Source organism: Ambystoma mexicanum, chromosome 4p, assembly GCF_040938575.1.
Source record: "Ambystoma mexicanum isolate Mex_15411 chromosome 4p, UKY_AmexF1_1, whole genome shotgun sequence".
Lineage (NCBI taxonomy): Eukaryota > Metazoa > Chordata > Amphibia > Caudata > Ambystomatidae > Ambystoma > Ambystoma mexicanum.
Window position 1 is genome coordinate 66,915,561 of NC_090927.1, and position 12,250 is coordinate 66,927,810.

General features: G+C 42.0%; 1 protein-coding gene across 2 annotated transcripts in view; it reads right to left on the reverse strand.

Annotated features, from left to right (window-relative positions):
• Positions 1–1,485: 1,485 nt before the first annotated feature.
• The window catches only part of LOC138452998 (WAP four-disulfide core domain protein 5-like), a 432,843-nt gene continuing 422,078 nt past the window's right edge, over positions 1,486–12,250 (reverse strand). For both annotated transcript variants that reach the window (XM_069605404.1, XM_069605403.1), the window contains one exon: positions 1,486–1,902. In XM_069605404.1, coding sequence (XP_069461505.1) covers positions 1,796–1,902 — 107 coding nt within the window. In that variant the 3' untranslated portion in view covers positions 1,486–1,795. The remainder of the gene's footprint in view (positions 1,903–12,250) is intronic.

The window sequence follows — 12,250 nt, forward strand, 5'->3', positions numbered from 1 at the left end:
CACCCCAAACATAGGATAAATAGATATTGCAAGAACAATTAACATTCTGTGAACTTGCAAAGGCACGTGCTTGTTTTCTCTATTTGGGCACAGACCTTATGTCAACCAACTAGTGACGTCACAAGGGCCCAGCACAGCTGCAGCACAGTGCTACACCAATGGATCTAGAGAGTGGAAGGAGAAGGGAAAAGGAGTTGACTAAAAGGAGGAAATGTGAAATTTTAAAAAAAGCAAAAACAGAGGGACACAAACAGGGAGGGAAAAGAAGAAATGCAAAAAAGAAATTATTGCTGTAGGGAAAGACAAAATACGTGAAATGCAGACAAGAAGAAACAAAACGTACGCACAAGTGAACAGAACATAAAAAAGCAACAGAATGTGGGGTGAAAGCAAAAATAAATGGAGAAAGAAAGATGCACCCACTCTAAATAAATGTGGCGAAAGAAAAGACACCAGGGGCTGAGGGTGGGTAGGGTGGCAGCCGGGTACTGCAAGCAATAAAGTACCCATTAAGGGGAGTACAAAGATACTGCAAGTCAGCTGTGAGCTCAGTGACACCGTAAAGCACTCGCATAGCGCCTCAAAATCCATGCACTCCTCTGTGCTTCACAGCACCCTTATACCTGGGACTACGTTATCTCATATATTACAACTGTCTAATGGTTGCAGAAATACCCCTTGAGCACACTTCTAGATATGGAAGGCACTCTGGTCACAATATGTGAGGTGCAAAATCACACAGATTATAAACACCCTCTACTTATTGAAATAGAGGTATTCTAAGGGTCTACTCATTGCAGAGCACCCCCCCCCCAAAGCAGGAGAATCCTGCCTGCTGTTCTATGGGCGGAACAAACGATGCCGCAAAGTATAAGATGGCTTTAGTGTGCGGCATCTGTAGGACACTTTCAACTGGGGTTGAATTAGGAACTCTTTGCATTATACGAACAGAGCACGGACACTCTGCAGAATATGTGTTATCATTTCAGCTCTTGTACAAGAAAAGAAGGTGTGAAGGTATCTCTGAGTAGGCTATTATGGTTGGACCAATATACATTCCACCTCACAACACACACACTTCTTCGTCAGATGGTACATTTTCAGACTGAAGGGTCCAGCGTGTCATCGGTACCCCCTTCCCTCTGCACCTTCTGATGAAGAAGTCGCAGGGACTTTCCAAAGACGATGCACAGTTCCAACTCTGCATAATATTTCCAGCTAGTCCAATAAAAGGTATCGAAACCTGCATTTTGTGTGATTTTGAAAACTGGACCAACAAGGCCTCAAACTTTTCTTTTCACTTTACAAGAAAGAACCAGCTGGTTAAGTCTTCATTGAAGTGTTTGGTGGGACTAGTAAGAAATGTGCACACAATGATCTGGGCTGGACATGCTGGTGCTCTTGACTTCATCTTCTGCATCATTCAACATCTGCTTTGAGAGATCTTCGAACAATAACCCAGGCAAATATAAGCGCATAGCAAAGTGGGATAGAGGGTTTTATTGGGAAAGCGCAGTTATCTGCGTTTTTCCGAGGATCGCCATAGACGATCCATGAAAACGACTGTGGCATTTGTCAGAGGTGTTTCCAGGAATCTGGGAACATTACCAGTCCTGAAAAGGTTGAAATGTACACTATATCAGACAGTTCTAAGTATTTATAAACATTGTTTCCCTCAGTTGGTAACCACGCAACTGGAAATCCCAGAATACCCCCAATCGATGATTTCTGGTTGGCGTAATCAGATCCAGCTCTAAAAGTGCCCAGATCCTTAGCCAACGCCAGTAGAAGTGGTCTATAACTCGACAATGCGGGCGCCCTGAGGGATTTCTTCTTCCTCCTCCTCTATTTTCTCGACCGGGATAATTATTTCAGCTACTCCGTCCAATTCGGGATCATATCCTGCAGAGAAGGCACAATGGAAAGCCTGTGTTTATCCAACAGTTCCAGACGCAGAACAGCCATACGCATTAAACATGTATTCGCAGCCGGGAAAGACAGATTGACCAATCACAATCTTCCTTTCCTGGGTGCAATTGTGCATTCATCGCTGCTCTGGAGAAAAAAGCAAATGTAAAAAAAAATGCCCACCGCCATTATAATAGTAAAGGGACTAGGTCATTTTGTAACATGTTTTCCATGGCTGCCATCATCTGAAAAGTGACCTAGTCTCTTTTCCATTTTAATGAGGGCAGACATTCTTTTGTCATTTGTGTTACTCTGACAGCAGATGGGCTCGTGCTAAGCTCATCTCTCGTCGGATGAAAACAAAAAAGAAATCTACCCGTATCATTGCAAATCCTGTGGTGCGAATAGATTTCACGTTCCTGCTGGGGAGCGCAAATGGGGTTTACCGGCTCAGGCCTACCAAAGCTTGAGCTGGTGGGCTGTTAACACCCATGCCCACCCCCCAGCCGGGGTGTGAAAGCTATATTCTATTCACTACATATGGGTTTTTCTGCATGAACAAGCCATTTTAATTAATGCTATTCAGAAAATGTAAGCTACCTATATTTGCTTTCGGTATTTGTATAAGAATCATGTACCAAAAGTATTTTACTGAGTAGTCAATTTGGCTTTATACCTCCTGCAGCGAGACTTGCTGTGGGGCATATTGAAGGCCTATGGCAGAACCCCCCTACAACAAAAACTGCATTTCTGCAGTTACCCAAAAATGGCTGTGCTTTTGTCTGCTGAGCACATATGGGGCGGGAGTTGAACACAGCCACCCCAAGAATGGCTGCATTTTGTTTCCATTCACGTGAATCTAGAGAAAATAACTCAAATTCAAAATGGCTGTGCATTGCTGTTCTGTCGTTTAAACATCAGGCGGTACAGGAAAATGACCTGCATGTAAAACAGCATCGTACTGGTGCTACTTTCATTTTTAACATCACACAGTTTGGTTCTATTAAAACACAGCCCTGTCGGTGTATTGCATTTGAACACCATCAAATAAGGCCATCCCTCCCAGAACGGCATTGTTTCATCAGTAAAGACCATGAAAAGCAAAAGAATTCTGTTTCAAGTCTGCACGGCTTGGATTTAGTTTTTGAAATAAACCAACACATGCAAAGTACTTCAAAGGAAAGGTGCTCTTTCTTGCTTCATGTCAATTACCAAGAAACCATTTCAAGCATATCTCTGTGTACAGAAACTGTCCAGATCTATATAAAGCCTTTCAGAAAGTAAATGCAAAGGAAACTGTGTGCATAGAAAAACTGCATCAGATGAAATCAACATGTAAAAAAGAAATGAACATGTGTAAATCTGTTGTTGCCAAGCAGAAAATGACCTAGGGAAAGCTAAATGTGAAATAATATTGTAGCATGCACAGAAACACAATTGTACATGTGGGGAGGGGGGCTGCAAAGATATATAAATTGAGCTTTGTTTTCCACCCCAAAAGATAAATCATCCTGGCTGAGGCCCAGGCATTTCTGTCAACCCAGTTTAGCAGCAAGGCTAATTTCGCACCTACCAGTGACAAAGGCTGCAAGGGCATATGTCTTGTGTTTATGGACCTGATAGTGTGATAATTACAGGTTCTCACAGACTGCCAGACAGAACTGCACCCAAAGACAAAGGATAGGGGTGAAGCCCTGTGTTTTGCCTTGTAGGTGTGATTTACTCTCCATTTATTCCCAGTACCCACTGGACGACATCAAAAGGGAGTCATGGAAACCCTTGTGCAAGCTGACCCAGGGGAGACAATTTGGATTGTGGGGAGGCAGCGCTGCCCACATCTTTGGCAAAATCCACCTCATTGACAAGGCAGGACATTTATACTTTAGGACATTTTTCCCCGCAATTTGAATAAGCAGTAATGTAATATTATGACAGTTTTAATGTGATTTTTGGACAAGCACATTAAGACTAGGTGCAATTTTCTGGCATGTGGGGAACTGAAAGGGCACTTAAAATGCATTCTGTGGGAAGCATAAATGGCACAGATATTAAACCTGAGGAAACTATATTGTGCATATGTGTAGCCATTTGCAGAATTTTAGATATCTTTCTCCTGATAACAGCTAAATTGTGCCCAAGGACGATGCAACATCGCACAGAATTGGCGTTTGAATCGGCATATTCCTTGTGAAATATGGGATCTGTCTATCTGATTTTTCTGATGGTGACTATTGTAAATATGAAGTTTTGTTCCATAACACACTTTTGTGAAAAATAGGCTTGACAAAGGGAGTCATAAAACGCACACACTTAAACTGCTGTCACTTCCCCGGAACCGATCAGCTCGGAGGGAGGTGGGAGGACCGATAGGCTGGCCTATCCTAGGATAGGACTAATTCTTGGGTGCTTCCAACCAGATAGTAAAATTCTATGTTGTCACTCTGGCTATATAAGAGGTAGACAGGGAGACACAGGGATATATTCAACATTCAAAATTCACCCTGCAAGATTCCAAGACTCCAGAACCAGGTCCAGAGGCAGCTGATCCCATCCAGGCAGAACCACCAGACCTTTTTGCCCAGCTAACCCCTCCCACTGTCCACAGTGACCAGACTTTGCCCACCTAACCAGATCTCTTGACCCCGCTGCCCGTGACCAGATCTGTGGCCCAGCCATCTAGAGACCCTGCTGGCTGACCAAATTACCAAACCCAAGCATGCCTTGTAAGTATCCCATGACCCAGTACCCAAAATCTGCATATCCTGCTATTTTATCTTGCACCCTGTTCAAACCCTATTCAAATCCCACAAAAACCCTAGTCATTTCCCAAATTGCCAGTATCCTCTGTTCACCCTTTCCTTAGAAGAATCTGTGTAAGTCCATATCTGTTAGCATATTTTGTTCTTTATTTTCTTCACTTACCTGTTTAAGACCCTAGTATCTTTTGGAGTAAATCAATTAATTTCCCTATAAAGAGATTCACAGTGAGTTTGTTGCAATTCAAGCTCAACCTCCTCATGAAAAGTGCCTTTCTTTAACAATTATAGTCTTTAAAATATAGTCTCAGTAGAAATAATAATTGTGCTAACAAAACCGATTTTGCCTGTGTATTTGCTTTTCTTTAAAATGCGACTTGCATTTCACCTAATAAAAACCCATAACTTCATCCCATAAGAGTCATACCTTCCCCTTAGTATCCTGCCTGTTCTGTACCTTTGTTTCCCATTCCAAAACTGAGCCAGGGTTCAAATAGAAATAAAAAGTTGTGTTATATTGTGCGCCACCTTCAGTGTCAGTGTAAGAAGTCCCTGGCTGGAGTGTGTTGTGTTGTAAATTCTGTTACATTACAATGGCTGACAAGACTGAGCAGGGTACAAGCTGATGTTCTTTGCTTCACATTTCCAGCAACTATGAGCTCTATTTCTATCTTAAAAACGTCCAAAGTCACTTCTACACTAAAGATCAAACTTAACCACTCGCAAATGTGCCTTTTAAAGGACATAGCATTGGCACAATGTCCACAGCTCCGGCTACTTTCATTAGCTTGGGACCCACAGCTTCCCATGCAGAATGGGGCCCTGTGTTAGCATCATATTTCATAGGACTGCTTTACGATTCTTCTATCTCAGCTAATTTATTTCAAATTGAAAGATAAGGGAAATACTGCACCATGAGAGGCTATCGACAGTAAATGTCTCTCACCTTCTCATTTCTTTGGCATGTGTTAAGATGGATTTCTGAACTCTGACCTGGAGGGGCAGAGATTCAGAAGGCCAGCCTAGTTTCTTGGAACAGGGTAAACTCTGGACATGCCAGACAAATCAGGGTAGCGATGGCGGCGGTCAAGACTAAGTCTCAAGAGGGGTGAGGGTGCTGTGGATGCAGAGCAAGCAGTAGACCAAGTTTCGAGGGCTTCCCCGAAACGGCGGCGGTGACAGAGCAAAGCGTCCTGCGTAAGCTGGTCAGCCCAGTGGTTGGCCCAGGGACACTTCCAAAGAGGCTTACTTGCAGGGTTTGATGAAGGTGCTGGGAATAGTTGATCCCACTGTTCCTATGGGTTGAAGCGCCTTTGCAGACTTCCTAGGGCGATCAGATGCAGAGGGGTCTCGCAGGACGACAGCGGCTCAGGGTGCCAAACCTTCAGCGGGTCACCAGAAGTTCCTCGAATCAGCTTCTTGTTGCAGGATACTTGGCTCCTTATCCCTTGTTCGGTGTGAACTCAGGAGATCGACCTGGTAGTGGTGTTTTCAGCCTCCTCTTATCCAAAGTTCCCTTCGCGCCAAAACGGAGAGGGCCCAATGGGAGATCTGTTCACAAACATTCACACCATACGTGGACCTATCACAGACCCCGCCATTCAGGACACTCTAGACTCTCTGGCACCCAGGATGTGTATTGGGACCAGACATCGTAGCCCACATCCTGGAGGCTCACACAAGGCATGCAGAAGCCTGCGAAAGCGTTGTATTTCGCGGGAAAGTGCATGACCAAATAAGGACTGCCCCGTGTCAGCTCGACCTGGGGGAAGGTGAAGGGGCAAGGCGGTCAGCGGACAGGACAAAGAACCTCGTGGCATGGCCATTTTGGGAGCCAGGCCACCTATTCGTGCCAAAAGCGGTAAGCGCAGATACATGGCAAAAAAGGGTTCAAAACACAAGAGAAACGATAGCTGCCACCAGTCCCGTCCGTGACACACTTGCACTGTTCATGATAAGTCCAGCGAGAGTTTTTAGGGCCTTTGGAATGACTGGAGGCCCAAGAGCGCGGTAATGTAAGTTACAGTGCACTCTTGTTTCATGTTGCACAAAAGCTGCAACATGAGGAAAGGACTAAGGGAAACAAAGTTTCCCAGTACTGACTGTCTTAATGGCATGTCAGTTTCCCCATAAGAATTGAGCGAAAGCCCAGAGGAGTGCTGCAGAAGGCTGCGCTTCTCTGGCAAAGTCTAGATCAGGGTGTAAAATAGCAGCAAAAAGTTTGGGGGTTGCCACATGGAGGGAAAATTACATACAATTATGAAATCTTTCCTAACAGCATGTATATGTCATCTGGATCTCAAATGGAACTACAGGGATTTTCATGTCAAATGCTATCATTCTGGAGGACCCTGATCAACATCTGAGGGCCCTGCCTCAAAAAGGAAAGTCCATGTGCAGTCAATACCAAGGCTTCTGCCAGGGAAGGCTGGAAGCCACCTGGACCACTCTGATTGGCTCACAGAGAGTCAGATGACCACACCATGTGACTAGAATTTTATTTTAAAATAATGATTTGCCAAGACCTTACATTCCAGTGGATGCTGATAAACCTCTGAGGGCCCTGCCTCAAAAGGAAGCTCCCTGGACCAGCAACACGAAGGACAATGCCTGCATACTGCCAGGATGGGTGAAAACCATATTAAGCCTTGTCATTTCCTCCCAGAGGTTTATGTGATACACGGCCTTCATTGTTGTTGAGTTTCACCAGGCCTTTAAGACCAGGCATCTGCAGCTAAGGTTCAAAAGCAGCAGACAGCAATTTCCTGTTTTGGAGTGTTAGGGCAGAAAAGGACACATGACTAGAGCCTCGGCATAAACCATAATTAATACACTTTAGGAAAATGTGCTTTTGCCTCTTCGTTGAGCTTGCCCTTTGCCAGACTCCTGCTTCCACACAGAGGAACCCTTTGACCCAGTGATCTCCATTCACTTCTGAGCTCTAATTACCCACAAAGAACCAAAGGATACCCCCTTGTTGAGCCTGCTCCATGGGGTGTGCAAACTGTCCTATGTTTGGCTTTAGCTCCACTGTAGCCCTGCTCAGAACCTTTAGCTATTCCTTGCAGCCAACCTTCCCCCCTTATCATATCATATCATAACATACTGTGCTGCTCACCCATGGACACCCTCCCTCTTCGGCTGCACCCTTCTTCCAGTGTCTTCACTTGGCTACTCATTTCACCCTCCACTATTCTTTTTTTTTGTTATTTGTGTTTTAGTCCAAATAACTTTTCACAAATTACATATTACATACAAAAATGTTTCCTTTTCAATTATAAAATATGATAAAAGATAGAGAGAAAAAGATAATGGAATTAACATTGAAATGACAACAACATTTATCTATTCATTTAATACAAGTTTCTATTTGTAGTTGTTTTATAAACTTAGCTACTGCCACTTGAACCATTGGCAGCTGCGAGTGAAACAATCTTCCCCACAAATCATGTGGTGTTAGAATGGCATATTGGTCAAATAGAGGTTTAATTAGCAACCATCGCTTAATCACTAAAGCATTGCATTCTGTTAGTATATGACATAGCGTATCCTTGCATGTTGGAAAATTGCAGAATCTGCACTTCTTTTATTTGCCGCCGTTGCCTCATTATGTGTCTAGTTTTGATCACATTAAATCGAAACCTCACATAAATGTGTCTATATTCCGGTGAAGGAAATTTTAGCAAATATTGCTCAGGTGTTTTAAAAGCCTTCTCCATTCTTGTGAGTTCATGAAAAATGGTATGATTTTTACATTGTTCAATTGTACATATCCAATTCATATGCCACAAATTAGATTTTGCTTTGTTGGGATTTGCAATCAATGTTCCCGCAGTGAAATCTGCCATATCCATTACAGATTTTGCAAGTGAACGCCAATGGCATGGAAATGAATGATCAGATGCAAGCATATGTTCGGCTATAACACAAATTAGTCGTTTACCAGTAGATGTCATAAGTAATTTCCTATACAGGCTTAACACCTTCCAACAATACATGGCATACAGTGATCGCAATCCCAATTCGTAACGTATAGCAGACATCGATACACATTGTGGTAGACCCAAGATTTTTTCCCAAAATTTACTTTCCATGCGAGTCCCGAATTGATACGACATAGGACTTTTAGAATCCGAACCATATAAAATAATGGAAGTTATCTTCTGGGTATAAAATGTTATTAGTGGTGCATAAGAGAATTTACAGTACTTATGTTTTAGGAGAACCGGCTGTGATGTTGCAGTTCGCATTTTTTCATGAAGATCTTGATAATAAAGCAGATCTGAGTTTCGCTCTCTTACATTAATTCCAAGATATTCATACTGCTTTATCTGTTCCAGTTTATTTCCATTAAGTTTCCATTAATATGAGCATTTCCTTTTGGTCATTGTACTTATTACCACCTTTGTTTTTCCAATGTTAATTTCAAGATGTACTCATATCATGAATAAACAAATTAAACAATATAGATGCAAGTGCACACCCCTGCTTAAGACCTCGTTCAGTTGGAAATGAAGACGAAAGTTTACCATCAGCAGATAACCGAACCTTAATTGAGGTATCAGTATGGAGTTGTTTTATTAAGTTCAACTAATTTGAAGGACAACCCAATAAGCCCAACTTATAGAATAAAAGGGTCCTGCTTACAGAGTCAAACGCTGATCTAAAGTCGACAAATGCCATATATATAGATTGTTTGGATTTTGCTATATGATGTCATATGGCTGAGACTGCAAGTAGGTTAATCGAGGTTCCCATCTCCGGAACGAAACCGGCCTGATAGGGGCCAAACAGATTATCTCGATGGATCAAACCATCAGGGCCAACCGCTCTGGCCTAAGATAGTTTACCAATGTACATCTTAATATCATCTATATCAAATTTCACAGGGGAAAACAATAGAGCGGCACATACAGTATGTGTTTTCAATGCACTTTCTTTAGCATAGAGCTATAAAAAATGTTTAGTCCACGTACTTTCAGGTACTGCATTCACCTGCAAAGAAACATGTGACGTTAAAGTACATGAGTTGAGAAAATGCCATTAAGCTCCAGAATTTCTTGAGGCAACAGCTCTAAGCATTGTTTCACCATCGTGTTGATATATTAATGATCTTCTAGCTACTACCCAATTTCTATATTGTGCTTTTAAGCTCTTGATTTCCCAAACTATATCTTTGTCATGCAATTTTACTTGCCCTATTGCTTTTCAGAGTTCTGTTTTCTTTAACTTGATCAGTAAATCAAAACTACGCTTGTGCTTAAACATCGGTTTCGACCACCTGCTAGATGACTCTTGAAGTAAATACAAACTTGAGGTATAGTCCCGGTGTGTAGAGCACGAATGCTTAGCATTTTTAGTTACTTTGAATTTTTAAGGTCAAAAGCAATTTCTGTAGCCGTTTGGGGTTCCAAATGAGTCAATTATGACCATTACTAACCATCACTTCTCCCTCATATCTATGGTGGTTATACGCAGGGACCCGACAGGGCCATGCCCAGGTAACCACAAGCTGTTCGTAATCACTTTGGTTTTGAGTGTGAACTGAGAATCGACTTATATTTGGGAATAATTTACAGTCAGTATAGATATAATCAATAACTGATTGTTGTTGGTCACGATGCCAAGTAAACCTAGCTGGTAAATCACCCTCAATTGCTCCATTGAGCATGACCATCTGTCGGCTATGCATTAAACTGTTCCATCTTTGTGCTCTGGGTTGATGATTTTGTTTGCTATCGTGTAAGCTATTTAAATTCAGGTCACCTGCAAGAATGATGGCAGTAACCTCTTTATACATGGCAATGAGGTCAAAAACAGTAACTCTGTCAGTGAAAAAGACTTCATCAGGGATGTTCAAATGATTCCAGTACACATTCATCACTGTGATGCAATGTTGTTGGAAAGTGATCCTCACCAATTGTATATAACTATTGATGAGAATCCATTCATTCAAACACAAACCCATTGAGTTTCTTGTGGCTACCAGAAGGCCGGCAGAAGGACGGCCTTTAGATTTGGATATAGCTGGGTTAATAAGAATAGTATGCTCTTCCCAAACTGGGCTTTTCGGCAACCAGGTCTCTTGCAAAAGTATTATATCAGCACCATCAATATTGCTACTAATCTCATTAAACGATGTGAGTGGCCACGAGTATTCCAAGAAAGTACTATCAAAGATATGTGTAGAGGTTCAGCTATTGGTCATAGATCTGAGGAACATCATCGTTGTTGTTGAGTATGAAAGTGGGGGTCACTTACTCGTGATGCATTTGTCTTTAGAGATGCAGCAGAATACACGCTACTCGGCCCAACTTTCGAACCGAAGTCTAACTCAGAAGATTGGCATATAGGTCTTTTTGTATTTTGGAGTGAATTATATTGCTCAAATGACTCATAGATAAGGGTGAATCTTAAATCAAAAATATCTGAGTGAGATTGCCAAATCAGATTAAATATGGCTCCTGATCGTATCCATAATCTTATGTAGGATAGCTCAGTCTCAAGTAAAAATGTGCTAGTCGATATATCTTCAAGAGCCAGTATATCTGCCAAAATATTCAGGACTGATGATCGATTCTGGTCATATTTTTCTGAATTGTCTGCTCTGCAATTTAGGATCACTGTGTGATAATGTAATTGACTGGAGGAATGACTTGTTTGAGCCTTTTTAATGAGTGGTTGAGGAATATTACAAGGCACTGTCATGCTTTCTCTCTGAGCATGCTAGGATCACTCACCAGAACCTGTAATAAGGGAGCGTTGTACAACCTTCTCCATGTCTGCCAGTCTTGCTTCCAAAATGTTCACAATTGACTCTGATGTCTGAACAACATTCAGTATCAAACGTACATTTCCATTTTTTGTTTCTGCGTTTACCTGAACAGACAATTTTTTGGGAGATTCGTTTGCACCTATCAATTCATCATGTGGCTCATGCTCCGTCAATTGATTTTTAGCCAAGTGCAAGGGTGCTTTCACTTTGGTGTTTTGCTTAGCTATTTGCTTATACTTAAAAGTGATTGCCTCACTTGCAATTTGCTTTTGCTTTGACGGTCTCGTAAGCTGTTTTATGAATTTTTGAACCAGAAGCAGAAGCCGCACTAGGCAGCATTTTCATGTTCTTAGATTTTTTCAATTGTGCAATTGACTTTTTCTTATCCACTTGTTTAATCAGAATGTTTGAAAATATTCCAAATTCGGTCATTAATTGTGCCTTACATGTCGCTGGGGCTAAATCTGGGCCATCACTCCCCATAGATTCGATGACAATCTCGCCTACTATCACAGAATCATCCACAGGTAATGCTTTGTCGACCCCATCTAACGGGGGATGTGACATTATGTCATTAGGCCGGGATACGTTTTTAGCCACTGCCTCATCATGGGGCGGCACCAACTCATCCATTGATACTACCTTACTCAACAAGCTCTCATGGCTTATATTTCTTTCTGACAATATCTGTTTGGTATGTCTTTGCTCAGCAAGAATTTGTTCTAATAATGCTGTCTGTATCCATTGTTTTTGTTCGATTCATAGAGTTTATCCATAGTTATTAAAGCCAAATTCATTGAAGTCAATGTAG